Here is a 17,365-nt window from a genome sequence, read left to right as displayed (position 1 = left end):
AGTAAATAAGCCCACGTTCTGTACGTTGAGAGGCAATGTACAGATGGCATAACTTGGAATCCTGGCTCTACTGTTTACTACTTGCATGGCCTTAACCTTTGTTTCCTCATCTGTAAAGATAATAACAACCTTCCTCATAGAGATGTTGGAAAACAAAATGAAATAAAACATGTAAGCACATAGTAAGTGCTTGGCATATATTAGTTTTTACCATACGACGATCGTAACTGTTCTGGATCCTAAATAGACTTTTTCCAGCTGAAGATATCACTTCCCCTTAAACTCATCATGTCTACAAAGTAATAATCACTATCCCCTTTGCTTCTTTGTCTCTATTAGGGATAGTGCTAGTCTCTAAGTGGTAAGTGGGCTCCATGTAGACCCAAAACTTTAGACATGGATACATCTTGCTCCTCTCATATTACGATTTAGGATCTACTATCCTTCCTGGGCTCATTTTTAGTTTTAGACAATGGAATCATATGGTTTTTTCTCTGTTTCATGAAATCTACTCTTCCAAAATATTAGATACATATTTGCCTATGTCCCATTCTTTTCTGTGGCTGTTAATAAACTTTGAATTTACAGTCAAGCGTATGCATGCAAACACACTAGTGTGAACGCACGCACGCACGCACGCACACACACGCACGCACACACACGCAGGCACACACCCTACTCTGATGAAGTTATGGAAAGGTCAGCAATATATAAATTCATTATGGTGTTTTGTCATATCTGAAAACACCTTTCGCAGGACAAATAGGAATGGAAGGTGGTTTACTCCCCCCACATTTAAGGCATTCTTGAGCTAAGGTTATGGTATTTCAACTTAGCTACATAAACATTTTTAATACTTACCAGGGCTGGCAAGAATAATCTACTGGTTTGGGCACCTAGAATATAAAAAGCCAAAAAATAGATTAAGTTTACTTAAGGGAAGCTTTTAGGAATCAATCATTAATTCAGTTTAGCTGACTCAGCTCTATAAAACCCTAAATAGCACAGTCCTGGAACTATCCATTGGCAATTTTATACAGAGTGAATCATAGTATATGTCAGATAAGTAGAAAATAATTCATTTCACTTTAATTCATACTTTCATTCATTTTACCGTCACTGTATCTCCAAGAGGAGAGGTAACAGAAAAATATGAATTGGAAGCTTTTGGTATTTATTATCAAGGCAATTTAATCCTATCACAGAAAATTAAAATGAAAATGTTAGGAAAACCAAATAGCACTCTGCTTTCCCAGAAAATAGCCAAAATAAACAATATATACTGGATATAGACTCTTATTTTGTATCACAAATTCTAACCTCTGATTTTGAAGCCTACCAACTGCCAAACCTTTTACTGATGAAAAGTCATGAGAAATATTCATTTTTCCCTTTTCTCCTATGGAGCTTTGCAAAAGAGAAAAATACTACATTTGTTATGCAAATAAAGAAAAAGAAGAAAACTTCTAACAGCTGATTTTAACTAGAAAACGAACAAAGCCAAGAGGGTACACTAATATTCCAAGAATAACAAATAAAATACACATTATTAGAGGGGAACAAAGTTTATAAATTCCTAAGAAAAGACAAGGAGTATGGATAGTTTGTTTTGTATTTAGAAATTTTTCATGAATCTCTGTTACCCTTACTTTGTAACAGAGTTCTGATCAACGTAAATATGTCTCTTAGCTACGTCAGTTTTCATAATGGGCTGTTACTATTTTGACCTTTCAGGTTAATAGTTATATATAACATAATTATCTTTCTGGTCAGAGCATCTCCAAAGTTATTAGTATTTAAATATTTTTTAATAATAATTTTTTATTATGTTATGTTAGTCACCATACAGTACACCCCTAGATTTTGATGTAATGTTCTGTGATTCATTATTTGCATATAACACCCAGTGCTCCATGCAATACGTGCCCTCCTTAATACCCATCACCAGCCTAGCCCAATCCCCGACCTCCCTCCCCTCTGAAGCCCTCAGTTTGTTTCCCAGAGTCCATAGAAATATTTTTAACCTATGGATCACATGTTTAATTTCACCACCATGTAAAATCCTGATACACAGAAAATAATAGAGTATATTACACCCATTCAAATCCTGCAAATATTTTCTTATACCATTTTGTTTTCACAAATAGTAATCAATCTTCAATGATTTCTCTTTAGAAGATATACATGGTTTCTGAAATCTGATGGAAAAGTATTTCCTCCTTCCTTCTCCCTCTTTGTATTCTTTGAATGCATGCTTATTCCTAACTCAATCCTTCTCCCCAGAGAGCGGAAACAAAAAACCAAACACAACACAACAAAACAAAACCAACAAAGAAAACAAAGAGTGGAAAGAGAAGGGAAAAGAACTCCAACATATCCTGTGGATTCCTTTGGCTAGGGAAAGCTGAAGATCCACAAAAATGAAGGGTGATAGAACATTCTAAAGCAGAACCGATGTCTCAGGCTGCTTCATCCTGATGTCCTTTTAGAGCTTTCTCATTCTTTGTTAAGTGTATTCTGATGTGGGAAGTGCCAGGACTATCTTCTCAGCACTGATCCCTGTACTGAGGGTGGGATCCTATCTTTTTCCATCTGTCATGGGCCCTCCTCACTTCTTTTTTGGGCCCTTTTCTTATATAAAACAATAGATAATTTTCTTCTGGATACTTTCCTATCTTTGAATATATTCGCATCTTTGACTGTTTTTCCCTAATGCCTTTTTCTACTTTCATCACAGGTTGTTTATGTTGTTAACTTTGGCTGTGGTTGTACAGTTTAAAAAAATATTTTACTGGATATAGAGCATGCATGTAAAATAATATAGATATGTGCTTCTTCCTGAAGTACATCTTATGCGAGCTGGAGGGGACAGTTAGAAGTAAGTTTTCTGTGTTTTTTGGCTAGAAATGTCATTACTTCATCCCTACAGAGGAAAGATAGATTTCTAAGTTGACTAATTTCCTTTCAAAACTTTGAACGTTTCATTCTTACTGCTTGAAATATTAAAGCTTCACACTATAGAATCTCCATTTGGTTCTTTTTAATAGTTCCTATTTCTCTGTTGAGGTTTTCTGTGCATTCATTATGATCATACTTTCCTTTATGTCCTTGAGCATAGTTTTAATAATAGCTAGTTTAAAAATCTTTCCCTGCTAATTACACCATTTGGGACATCTCAGGGCTGTTCTCCTTTGATTGCTTCTTCTTTTGAGTATAGTTTGTGTTTTCCTCCTTCTTCACATATTGAGTAGTTTTGGATAGGATCTTGGACAATTTGAATAATATGCTGTAGCAGCTCTGAATTCCGTGATGCTTCTACAAAGAGTGTGATTTTTCTTAAAGTAGGCAGTTAACTTGGTTGAACTCCAACTGCAAACTATCTCCCCTGTGGTGAGAGGCAGATGAATTCTCAGTTTCGTTCTTTTCGCCTAAACTGAGCCACTTCGGGAGTCTGCACCATGCAGCCAAACTGAGGCGAAGTTTATGCACAGAACATGAGGTTCCTCCCTCTCTGACGCTTTCCTTTCTGAGATTTCCTGCCTCCCTTTCCACTTTGTGTTTCCTTCAAACTCCACTCTGCTTCTTCAAGCTAGTGATATTGTGAGGTTTCTATCTGAATTTTAGCAACCCTGCATGGCGCAGCCCAGTATCTGTCCTCAAGCCAGCCACAAAACCAGGAAACTAACCCAGTGTCATCCCCTTTTACTGAGTGTCAACTCTTCTCTTGGCCAGTGCCTTCAGATTGTTGTTTTTGCTTTAATATCCTGCCCAGAGTTTGTAGTTGTTTTCTGTGGGAAGCTGGATCCAACAGGAGCTACTTGGCAACTACCAGAAGCGAAAACTTTGTTGCCTCCATTATTGCTCTTATTAGCTATGCCTCAAATCATCAACTCTTTATAGGTTATCTGTATTCTCCTTAAGGTTGGTTTTAATATTTTCTCCTTGTTTTTGATGTTCGGCCACTGAAACGAACTAAAATGTGTGTATGTGTTAATTTTATATACTCTCCTTGACTCTTGAGATTAGTTTTACCATAAGTTCTGGAAAATTCTCTGCCATTATTTATTTGAAAATTACTTTTCCACACTATCTCTATTCTCTCCTTCAATAACATGCATTTGAACTTAATCACTCCATTCTCTGTTAGATTTCCATTTCTTAATCTCTCTGGACTACTCACTGAGAAGTTTCTTCAGATTTGTCTTCCAATTTTCTACCCAACTGTGTCTAATATGTCATGTAATGTTTCCATTAAGGTTTTCATTTCACTTACTCTGCCCGATTCTTTGTGAAATATGTCCAAGAAATTTGGAGAGTGGCTTGTACTCTTCTTAGACTTTTATTCTTTTTTATTTCTTCAACCATATTAAATGTAAACATTTGACCTTGGTACTTGATAATTAAACAATATCTGCTATCTTTGTGTATCTAATTCTGAATTTTATTTTTTTGCTGAATTTTGCTTAAAATGGTTTGTTTAATCATGAATGTGATGATCCCATACGGTGAACTTCTATTCTCTAGGACTTTATCTGTAGAAATCCTTTAAGGACTGTGGGCAATGAGGCTCCAATCCAGAGACAATCTGTATTTGTGCTGGAAACACAATCAACATGGAATCATTTTAAACTGTTTCCAGCTTAGAATTATTTGAGTCACAGACTTGGTATGAATTCCAGCCCCACACCTGGGTGGTTTTTGGATCTAAAGCTAGGAATTCTTAGAGGAGACTGCTTTCTTTCTTCTTCCCAATCCAGATCCAAGATGAAGAAAGACATATCTTCTGTGGAACTGTTTTCTTCCTGTTCACCCACTGAGGACTCCTGGAGTCACAAAGAGTTACCCGGAGTTGCACTATGCTATAGCTCCAGGCTTTGTCTCTGGTTACCATTCTAACAGACACAAAATTGTCTCATTTGTATTCCTCCTGCATTTTCCTCAGTTCTAACTTTCTATCTGTATACTTTAGAACTTTTGACGGGACTGACACAGCATAGACTGGAGAATAACTTTTGAGTTCAGAATGGAATATTCCGCACTACTCATGGACCCCTGATAAACAATATGTCCTGGGGTCAAAAGAGATACCATCTTCCAAACTCCTTCAATATATCCTCCCGTCCAATCTCTCCTCCTACTTTTATCTTCACCTAACTTATTCTAAACCAACAAATGAATCTATAATTTTACTAAGCACTAAAATTTTAATAACTATTTATTAACTTTGAGCTATAAAACAATCCTATTTTTGTAGTATTCCCACCCATAATTATGTATTCCTCTTTAACCCCCTACCAGCTTAAAATTCTAAACATGTTTTCCCTTCTAGTAACTGAGTCACCAAATACCATTCACTGTAAGATGATATAATTAGTAACTACTATTGTTAATTACCTAGGTTCAGCTAGAAACTTTCACTTGCTTTTTCACCCCTTTGTTCACTCATACAACAAAGTGTATTAAATACCTGCCGTGTGCCAGAATTTTCCTAAAATGAAACTTCAAAAGTTCATTTTATGCCATATTTAAGAGGCTTGAAAAAGATAACAATTTGATACATGAAATGTTTAATATTCTTGATTTGATGTCTTTAGGTTCCCAAACATCTTAATATTAGAATGTCTAATCTCCTGCTTCCCACCTACATATAAATATTGCTTTAAGCATAAGAAACCTGAATCTTGTTCATACGAATGACAGAAAACTAAAAACTCATTTTGCTTACATAATTAAATAAGAGTGGTATCAAAGTTCAACAATTTTCTAAGATTATTAGATAAGAACATGTGACATTAGATCACAGAGCCAACAGAATAGCAAATTCTTTTTGATTCCCTTTGCTTTTGAAATTAATGAAGCTGGAATGAGTACAGTAAATTAATCTACAGACTGCATTCTGAAATCAAGGATGGCAGGCATTTCTAATATTAAAAAGAATGTCCAGTTTGTAAATCTAGGAAGGACTGAAATATAGCAAGCAAGATAACTCAAGGAATTTTTTTTAACCATCAACTCCATTATATTAGTAATTTCATTTACTTCAAATCAAGAACTTCAAAAGTTTCATAGAAAAATCCACCCTACACATCAACTTATGCTAAAATAATGTCACCTTAAACAGAAATTTATAAATCTAATAAAACACCAGAAAGTACATTTTATGTTATATTCATCCATAATAATATTTGAGTAAATGCTCATTCATTCTCCTTCTATCTAATATGTTTGATGTTTTCAGAAATGCCATTATGACATTAAATAGTAACAACAAACTAACGCACAGAAAAATGTATTTAGAGATTTGACTGAAGAATTTGTGGACTTCATGCTTTCTATTATGCTTTCAAACACACTAGTGGACGTATAATATCTCCCTATAACCCAAAATGACTAGGCATAGATTAGAGCCTACCATTCTCACCTCTGTGGGAAAAGGGGAAAATGCATCTAATCTGTACCTTTGATTTATTCCTTCGAACACCTTGTAGACAATTTAGCTTTGTAAATTCTACTAAGTTGAATTTTCTCCTTGCATATATCATTTAAAAATATTTTCTGACAATGGAATCATGAGGATTTTAGAATTTTAATAATTCTGACCATATATTTAAACTTGAAATAATATGATCCCCCCAGAAAATATTAATAAAATTATCGAGTGACAAGACGACATCCTTTATACATTCTTGCACCATTAATTACAGCATCAAAACCAGGAAAAAAATGGAAAGAAAATACTCATACTTACACATGGGCAAGGCTTGACAGCATCACTTGGAAAAAATCCAACCTCTCCAGATGCTAAATTTCTACCCTAAATTAGGAAAAAAAAAATTATCAGTTTTGAGAATCCATTTACCACAAATGATAATCTCATAATGCTGTGTACACCGTGTTGTTATTCACAATCCTCAGAATTACTTACATGTTTTATCCAGTCCTAAGCATTAACTTACTATGGCTCAGGAAAGAAAGCAGAAGCAGAGAGGTTTCAAAATTATTCAACTTTACGTGTTGTTTCAGATGATAATTATAAAATAAGAATTCAAGTTTGACTTCCCAAACTACCATTCAATCTTGTTAACTTTACATCCCTCAATCCAATATAGAGATAATAGCATATTTGATCTTTCTAATTTATATTCACTACTACACGTAGATACATTGGTTTTGTGTAGGCTTGCAATTAGAAATGTGATTTAAATGGTTACTATTGGTATCTTTAACAGAACTCATAAGAGCATTCCTCCAACAAGACAGGAGACATTTCAAGACTTGTGGAAATGGAAAACATGATATGATGTTTAAGGTGGTTTTCAGATTTAGGATAACGGACAGGGAATTGATCAAGAGAAGACAACAGTTGAGATGTTGGAGGAAAGTTAAAATGATATTGTAAATGAGAAGAGAGGGAAGAAATTAGCAGGATAAGGAAAACCCAAACACCAAATGGACAAAAAAATACTAAAGAATTTATTCTTGGAGACCTTTGATCAAATTCTTCTTTAAAAAAAAAAATCTCATCAGGAAATATAAATTGGTACAGCCACTGCAGAAAACAGTAATGAGTTTCCTCAAAAGATTAAGAAATACAAGTACCACATGATCCAGTTATTTCACTCCTGGTATTTACACAAAGAAAACAAAAACACTAAGTCAAAAAGATACGTGCAGCCCTATGTTTATTGCAGCGTTATTTACAATAGCCAAGATATGGAAGCAACCCAAGTGTCCACTGATAGATGAATGGATAAAGAAGATGTGGTAGCATACAATGAAATATTACTCAGGCATGAAAATGGATGAGCTCTTGCCATCTGTGACAGCGTGGATGGGTCTAGAGGGTATTATGCTAAATGAAGTCAGTCATACAGAGAAAGACAAATACCATATGATTTCACTTATACGCAGAATCTAAAAAACAAATGAAAAAATAAACAAAAAGCAGAAACAGACCCATAAATACAGAAAACAAACTGGTCATTCCCCGAGGGAAGAGAATTGGTGGGATGAGCGAAAGGGGTGACAGGGAGTGGGAGATACAGGCCTCCAGTTATGGAATGAATAAGTCACAAGAATAAAAGGTACAGCAGAGGGAATACAGTCAATGGTATCATAATAGTGTTGTATGGTGACAGATGGGAGCTGCACTTGTGGTGAGCACAGCATAACATACAGACCTGTCAAATCACTATGCTGCACACCTAAAACAATGTAACATTCTGTTTTCCTTCACACACACACACAAGCTCATGACACTAACCCTATAATTGCTTCCCTTTTACTTGACAAACTATACTCAAAACACACTGCAACAATCAGAACATGTAATTAAATAAGTTCTTATGAGATGACTTCTTCTTGTCCAAAAATTGGGTTTATTTTTTTTTTATTTATTTTTTTTTAAAGATTTTATTTATTTATTCGACAGAGATAGAGACAGCCAGAGAGAGAGAATACAAGCAGGGGGAGTGGGAGAGGAAGAAGCAGGCTCATAGCAGAAGAGCCTGATGTGGGGCTCGATCCCATATCGCCAGGATCACGCCCTGAGCCGAAGGCAGACGCTTAACCGCTGTGCCACCCAGGCGCCCCAAAAATTGGGTTTATTTTTATTTACTATTTAACAATTGCTTCTTCTCAGTAGCTAAGATGAGTAAATAGCATTATGACTGGATATTACATGCTCAGTTATTTTTGACAAAGAAAAGTAACAAAAAAAAATGATCAGCAAGTATTTCTGTCTTGAAACAGTATCCTTTTGTGCCCATGGACCTTGGCTATGAGTTTGTGGAGAAATTTTTATAAAGTGGGAATCCAGAATTAAAAGATGAGGAGGAGGAAGAAGAGAAGGGGAATAAAGGGGGAAGAGGTGGGAGGGGCATGGGAAAGAGAGAGGGGAAGTGTAGCAGGAAAGGGGGAAGGGTCAGAGGAAGTGAAAAAGGACAGAAAAGAGAAGAGGAAGGGTGGGGTTAGGACAGAGGGAAATCAATTACATAACCAAGCAAAGAGAAAACGTTCATTTGGGCAAGTTTCAAAAACTGTATTGCACTTGCGTATCAGGGAAAAGGTAAATGATCAAGCGGAATATTCATTCATTCATTCAACAAATACAGTATCTAATATTAATTTGGTTGGGCACTAAGGAAAATGCAAAAATTCATAAATCAGCTCCTGTTTCCCCCTATCTTTTCAGAGCAAAGATACACATACACATAATTCTAATACAAGGTGGAAGGGGTAAATACTGTCAGGTGCAGAGGAGAGGCTACGGAAATGGGAAAGATATTTTCGGTACTAGGGGTTTGCCTGAAAGCTACATGGAAGAGTGGGGGGGGGCACATGAATATTAAATGTGTGGGGTTTCAACACATAGAGATGGAAATGGAGGAGAACATTCTGAAAACAAAATAAAGCATGAGAAAGGAATAGGGGTATAAAAATACAGGTTGTGCACAGGAAACACAAGTAGAGTCTAATAACGGCTTATATTTAGTGCACCCTTAGTATGCCACACAGTGCTCTGAGCATTTCACAGTCCTTTGTAGTAGGCCCAATTATTATCCCCATTTTATAGGTAAGGAAAATGAGGCACAGAGAACTTAAATGATCACCCCATGATCACAGAGCCAGCGAGTGATATAACCAGAATTCAAATTCAGATGTTCTAACTTCAGAGCTTGGTACTGCCTCTATATAAGCATTGGATTCATAAAGGAGGAGAGAGGGACACAGAGCTAAAAGGCGGCAGGGAACCAGTTCGAGACATCTGAATTTATCACTGGTGAGGGGGTTTCAGTGAAGGGGTTATGTGCTTTAGAAGTAAACTGACATCAGTGTGCACGCTGGCTTATAGATGGGCATGGCTGGCTTGGTAGGTGAGAATATCATTAGAGAACTATATCATGGTAAGGGAGGAGGGGGAACTGGTGCTAGAGACATTATGGCACTAGAGTCTATGGAGCTTGTCTGGGGAGTGGGTGAGGAAGAGAAGACCATGGGAGTTAAAGACTAGAGGAAAGTCAAGGATGGAGGTGATTCCATAAGCCATCCAAAGAGATAACCTGGATTAGACGGCAATTCTACAGAGGGGAAACTTAGAGTCAATGGAACAAGACTACCATGGAAGAAAATGTAGACAGAAGATAAAAGACAGAGCTTACAGGAATTAGTATAACTAGGAGGCAGGATGTACCAGAGGGAAGAGAGTCACGAACTAGAGGGTGATGAGAAGACAGTAGCTATGAAGTGTTACTCTCATTCAACGGCATTCTCGGAGTGCTTCATTTATTTTAAGCACTGAGGTACAAGTAAATAAGTGTGGTATCTGGGGACGGCATGCCTAGCCAGACCTTTCTACATGGAGGCGCTACAGTGCTCCTTGACTACAATATCCGCGGGTATGTGGGTGGGAGCTGTACACCAAAGGAGGCTCAGAAGAGGAAGAGATTAGGGTGATTGTTTTTAAAAAAGTAGAATCAGACCTCTGAGAGCACACTAAAGCAAATCAGTCTATTTTGCAGGGGAGAGGCCAGAGAGAGAGAGAGAGTTGTATGACGGTCTTTAAAAACTATAGTTGAAGGTAAAAGGACAAGTTGGAGAATTACAGCTCTTACAAGAATGGTGAACTGTCAATTCACGTTCATCAGAAAAAGACCACATGGTCTTCATCTATGGAAAGCAGAGTTCAAGAGAGGCAGTGATATTTCGTGACAGTGCATGTTGGCCAACACAATGGCACCTATTTCCCTAGAACAAAACTGACACAGGGTCCCTCATACGGATTGATTCTTTCAATTATTCCTCCCTCAAAGCTTGGTTCACACATTCCTACTCTGTCCTCTCTTCTATGGAAACGTCCTCACTCTGCAGGTGCAGATTTAATCTTGCCCGGTCCTCCTCTGGCCCCTGCCCAGACCGTTAGTAGTACACTGACACGTGGATGTAATTATTCCTCCACACAGTCTTGTCCTTTCCTAGACTGAACTCTTCAAATCCAGGACAATGTCCTTTTTTTGCAAGAGAATGCCAAATGCATAGTAAATATTTCATAAATGTTTGTAATTGGAGGTATTTCTCAATCTGATAGGCCCATGTCAGTGAGTAGCATGACCTTAAGCTCCTCTTAACTGAAAAGAAGAAAATATACCACACTTTGTTTTTACACAATCAAGCACTAAGAAGCATTAAACTGTTTCTATATACAAAAATATTCGTATAGTGGCACTGCTTGACCTATCTGACATTTTATATAAGCAAGCAGCATGTGGAAGAAGGTAATGCAGAAAATAGAGACAAAAGAGGCGAGAACACGAAGAATGCAAGAGTGGAAGACACATTAATGAATTTTATAACTTCTGAAGGTACATGGACTGGCCCACCTTTTTTGTCATTCTTCCTTTATAGACCAAGGGTTCGCCCTGAAAAGCATGAATGGGAACTGTAACTGTTATAGACAGTAGTGGAAGGGGCATGTTGTATAAGAAATGTCCTAAAACTAGGGTAAACATCCAAATTTCTGTCCAAACTAGGATCTTTTGAGAGGAAAGGGTAGTGATTAATAACTACACCAGGACAAAAGGTATAAATTGGGACTGTTGGGGTAAACCAGGACATATGGTTACCGTATCAAAAAACATTTTGTTCTTTTTCCCTGCATTTCAAGAACACTATTGGACTTTTCTCAGGAGAGGAAAATTTTCACTCAACCGACTACCAAGGTCATTCTGAATTGTTTTTTCCTTAATGAAATGCCTTCGTGGTGCAGGTTACACTTCTTTAATGGTCTTAGGCATTCCTTAGATGACAAAGATGTGAGAGATAATTTAACATAACAGATGAATAAAACTGCATTTCCTCACTAATTCCCATGAGATGTCAGTTTTAGCTATGGGAGAGAATATGTGCGGTATTCAATGATTTTCCACTTATTAAGGTAATAAGCATCCTACAACATTTGGAAGATTAAAAAACAAAGTAATGTGTAGGAGGAGTATCTTTGCTTCCCTGGTGGATGTGTGTGGGATGTACATTGATAATTCATTAATGCTAATGGGCGGAGCAGCTGTCAATCCCCTACGCATGGATGGAACAGCAGACTGTAGCTATGAAATAAACCATTTGCAAAGCCAATGATTTTGTGCACTTTATGTGATGATCTATCTATGAAATTGTTACTAACTTTGAGGAGAGGCATGCAGCTGAACTTTCTTCTTCTTTGCGTTCCGGTGTGGGCAGTGTATTCTGGGTCAGATAATCAACGTGTCGCTCCTTTTATGCCTCTTACAAATGCCAGAGATAGGAAATCTTCTTTTAGTTATCCCCCTGTCTAATATTTGTTCTGTGAGCCCCTTAACATCTTTCAAGGTCAATTTGAAAACATTCCTCTTTCATAGTTACATGTCATCTGATGTACCATACAGTACTATCTTTACATGCATTTATTCTGCAGGGCGTTCTCTAGATTATGTGAGGAGACTTTTGTAAATCTAACAGCACAGGTTGATTCATTCTTATGAAAATATTTTCTCTGGAAAGTCTCTGAGAAAATAAGTTATGGGCTATCTATGGTAAGAAAAGATGCACCCTTATTATTTTCATTAAATAAAGTAGGGCAGATACAAAGCAAAATAATATTAAATAATAATTCATAAAATAATAATGCCTTCTGGCCTAAAAAGCAAGTTGCTTCCTGTAGAAAAATGTATCAAACTAAAATTATTGATAACTTTCTCTGAAATTCCCGAACATCACACATATAAATGTATATTCGGACCCTTCCTTATTTCTAACTGACCTTAGATCATGACGATTTTTCATTATTCCCCAATACGAATCCGCAGGGAACCATAATGAATTAAAACTACATTAAGTTTGCTGGTAGAAATGATATTTACAATCTACCGGGACAGAGAAAAACATTAATGTACGCTAGCATGGCAGAGCTGAAACTGCTTTTTTAAAACTCACAGACAAGGATGGCTTAAAATGACAGAGGATATCCTCCCAAAAATCTTAATCGTAAATTGCCTGGCTCCTAACTTTGCAAAACGGAGAAAGAATTGCTTTAAGAAAAATGCAGACTGTCTTTTCCCTGCGACTCATTTACCCCCTTAATACCACCTGGATTGGAGCTTTAATGCACTCCTGGAATAGCACTGAACAATTTGAAACAGATGCGGAAAGCTGATTTTAAAAGGGACAGATTAATGGTTATTTATGAAAGATTGGAAATTTTCCCAAGTTACAATGCCCTAAACACTTTCAACGTATGCATGAAGGTGCTGTGGAGATTACTAAGCAATTTATCACACATGGGTAACGGCTAGCGCAACTGTCACCTTACCCAGTCCTCTCTCACTGTCAGAAATGTACAGTCTGGGTACGCGGGGGAAGAAGACACACAGGGTAGCCATGAATTATGGGAATCTAGGCAAATATACAAATTAGTTTACTGACCAGATGGATGGATGGATAATGGATGGCCTGTACCAAGCACTATTTTTGGAATTATTCTGACGGGCTTTGTGAGTACGTGCAATAGAACCAAAGGACTGGAAAGGGAGGAAAGACCAGGACAAAGACTCTGTCTGAAATGGACCTTTGGTAAGGAGCCATCTGTGATCCTAGCTGCCACCATACTGTAACCATTGTTATCAGTTAAATATACATCAGTGCTAGTTCTTCGAAAACACAGAAAATCACTACCATACAGTAGGGATGTGGCACTGGGAGAACTCATTCTATTTCTAGCTCTGCTATAAAAAAAAAACCCATGTAACCTTAGGCAAATCTCAATGGTGAAACAAGAATGATGACAAATCTGCCACACATGCCTCACTAGGGTAATACAAGGGTCAAAGAATTAACATGTCTAAAAACACCTGATTGCTAAAAAATAACTATTTTCTATTTTTTCCACAATACTGCTTTTTGATTATTCCCAATCAATTTTCTCACTTCTAAATTTTTTTTGTTGGCTATCTGTGTGTTATTAAAATAGAAATGCCTAGCCTGGTAATAATCCCACCGTCCTCCTTATATTTAGACAAGTTTGCTAAGCCACAAGTAACAGACTGCTGTATAAATTTCACCTGAAGAAATACTACATTCAGATAGTCCGTTTCCTTATCTCAAATGTGCTAATGTTTTCTTGCAAATATACACATTCTTTCGTCATTAACAGCTTCTTGTATGACGAGTAAGATGTGCATTTTTCCACCAGTGGACAACGTGAAAATTTGCCAAGCATAATTGCATACGGTTTTATCAAATGGTTATTACAATGAATTCCAAAATATTCCTGCACACATACAGAACAAAAACATAGCCAAGTGATTTTATCATTTGTTAGCCAAAAGAGAATAGGATTTTTAACTTCTGTCCAATGCATAAACTCCTGAGGTTTTTCAAAAGACTATATAAAATTCATATTCCTAACCTGTTCATTTGTAGTGAAGTGGCTGTCATAGGCTTAGAATTCTGGATAACTTCAAAAAAACTTATCTTGGTCTAGGATCTTTGAAATTAAATTTATCTCCGATTTATAAGGGTTTATAATTGCATCAAGTCATCAAACATATGACAAAAGCCTGGATCATATTTGGTGGTTTTCTGAATGCACACAAGATCGTTTGTATTTACTACACCACTGAGATTTTGGCAGAGAGAAGTGTCAAAAACTCTAAAAAAAAAAAAAAACCTAAAAGTTGTGAAATGTACACTAAGAGAAAATCCACTAAAAAGCCATAAGCTATATTTCTACACTTATTATATGTGAGATGAATATAATAGCAGAATGAGACTTTGCAGAACATTTTTCTTATTATCCAAAAAATGTATTCTGTGGGGTTCCTGGATTTCTCTAGCAGGGAAGGGAGCTCTCGTTTTTCGTGTCTTGAGGCTTTTTCTCTAAAGTCTCACTAGGTAAGATGTTGTACGTGATATAATCCTGAATCAAAATTTAATAACTCTATGTTTCTGGCGAAGGAAAGAAGAGAATATCTTTGATGAAAGAAAAAAAAATTAGCAAGCAAAAACTTATCTGAATGTAGGTAGGCCAAATCCCAAGTGGTTACTTATTACAAAATCTGGAAAGAACAAGAATCTACCATTCTTGGAAAAAATCCTATTTGGGGAGAAGCCATCTAACCCAAAAAGTAAACCAGGCTTGACAGAGGTCCAAAATATAGAAATTCGTTTTTCTAATCGTGGCAGACAACTAATGCTGTTTTCCTCTCCTTGGAGATTTTAATCTTAAGTAATCACAAAGGAAATATCCTGAGTAACAGCACCACACACATCAAATGCTCATGGCAGCATTAGATATTTTTAAAGACTTTTTCTACTAAGAACAAAATTACTGCTTTAATGAAACGTGTACCACCTCATAAGTATGAGGGATTATGTTACATACTAGGGGATTAAAAATGACTAAACATGGTTATCATCTTCAAGGATCTCATTCAGATTAGGTCGGTTCCTTAATTAGCTTTTCCTTTGGTCATTTTCATAGAATTTGGGACTAGAGAAAAAAAACCTAGGAGGTAGTAATTTGATCTGGATAGACAGTCAGAAGCCTAATGTTCCATTCCTGTTCCTTCTGATCCTTGAGCAAGTCATTTCATCTTTTATGGCTTCAATAGTCTCACCCGTGACATGACAGGGTTTGACCCAAGGATTTTTTTTTTTTTTTGACCCAAGAATTTCTGAGGTCTTTTACTACCAAAGCTCTTCTCTTACGTGACCACTTTTCCCAAGTCCCTACAGTTCTCCAATCAGTTACTGTCACTAAGAAGCAGCCGATCCACAAATTCTTAACTAGGGATAGTGTGTGTCAGTAATTGAATCTGGCTACACTTATTTATAGAAGATAAAGACATTTCAGGCCCTAAATGACTTTCATTTTACCTCACTGTGAAGTCCTCTACCTTCCAGGGTACACAGGATTGACTTGTGAGAAATGACGTTCATTCATTCACTCTTCAGGAATTCCAATTACTGTGAATAATTAAAATCCAATGTATGTGATAATGTGAGAAATTATTCGGACCACAGTCTTGAGGGCATGTGCCTGTGCACACTGTACTGAAACCACCTGTGGAGTCGAATCAACAGTCATGTTGGCTGTACCTGTGGACTGGTGGCCACTGAAGGTATTGTGTGATTGACACACGCTGGTAGTACTTACGGCAGAATGCAGCTTCTATGGTAATGAAATAAGAGAAGAAAACGTACCACAACAGAATTCCTCAGAACGATCCCCTGGATAATGTCACTTTCTATTGGGGAAGAAAAGCCTTCACTGTGTAAACTTCTCCGTAGACAGCGCTGTCCTCCCCTAGGTACGTTAAAACCTACATTTTGCCCTGTGCCAAACGTGGGGAAAATACAGGTGAAGGGCTGTTAACCAAAATGCCCATCTTGAGAGTTAACAATTAGGACCTCACCCACTTTGTCAGGAGGCTTGCCAATTCCCACAATACAGTCTGTACACTTGGAAACATTCCTGCAAACTCGGTTTATGATCTAGTCAATCAAAGCCAGTTGGCAATCACCCAGGGAGAATGTTTCTTACGGGCCTTCACTAATGTCTATTATCGTCTATAATCATCTCTCCCGGGCCTCCCCTGTTGTATTATAGTCATGCTCTGCCTTTTTCTTCTTCCCTGTAATTAGGGACCCTGATTTAATGCAATATTTTGAGGTAAACACCTGTTAAAATAAAGGTCTCATGATCACGTGACACACTATTACCAAATAAGCTGTACTATTTTCACATAGCTTTTTACCCCCACATCCACAATTTCGATTCTGCCATGGCTCCTCCTGACTTCATACAACGGACAGGGGCAAGTGGTGAGAGGCGGTGCAGAAGCAAAGTCAAAGTCAACTGAGGAACACCGTGAAACTATGTTCCAGCACTGACAATGACAAAACCCAAGTTTGGGATTTCACAAAGAAATGCTCTGGGGCAGGATTCTGAATGAGGAAAAACACAGTTCCCAGAGATGTTTATTCTATGGTTTATAATGCCAAAGTGATGAGCCCTTTGGTGTCAAGAATCAGTTTTCCTAACAAAGAAGATTGGATTCTTTTAAAAATTTTTTGTTCATGTTCTTATCTGCCTCTGATTATGATGCAGCCTGGCACCTGTATTTTAGATCAGGAAAAAATATATATATATAGTTTTAGAAAATTCTACTGTAGCTAATATTCCTGTGTGCTCTAGAACTAGAAAAGTCTTTAAATGTAGAGCAAAGGAAAAGACTCGCTTGAAATGATTTGGCCGCTAAAGTTGGAGGGAGAGCTGTCAGGAGAAAAGACCTACTAACTCCACTGTACCTCCCTTCCCAGACCCCAGAGGGTT

General features: G+C 37.1%; 1 protein-coding gene across 2 annotated transcripts in view; it reads right to left on the bottom strand.

Moving 5' to 3' along the window:
• Positions 1–17,365, bottom strand: part of VAV3 (vav guanine nucleotide exchange factor 3) — a 340,276-nt gene that overhangs the window by 34,585 nt on the left and 288,326 nt on the right. For both annotated transcript variants that reach the window (XM_057310419.1, XM_026484676.4), the window contains 2 exons: positions 6,749–6,814; positions 862–896 (listed from right to left, as the gene is read on the bottom strand). In XM_057310419.1, the coding sequence (XP_057166402.1) occupies positions 862–896; positions 6,749–6,814 (101 nt within the window). The remainder of the gene's footprint in view (positions 1–861; positions 897–6,748; positions 6,815–17,365) is intronic.

The sequence above is a fragment of the Ursus arctos genome, unplaced genomic scaffold (assembly GCF_023065955.2).
Source record: "Ursus arctos isolate Adak ecotype North America unplaced genomic scaffold, UrsArc2.0 scaffold_12, whole genome shotgun sequence".
NCBI classification, from domain to species: Eukaryota; Metazoa; Chordata; class Mammalia; order Carnivora; family Ursidae; genus Ursus; species Ursus arctos.
Note: the sequence above shows the minus strand (reverse complement) of the source record. Positions and strands in the feature narration are given on the sequence as shown.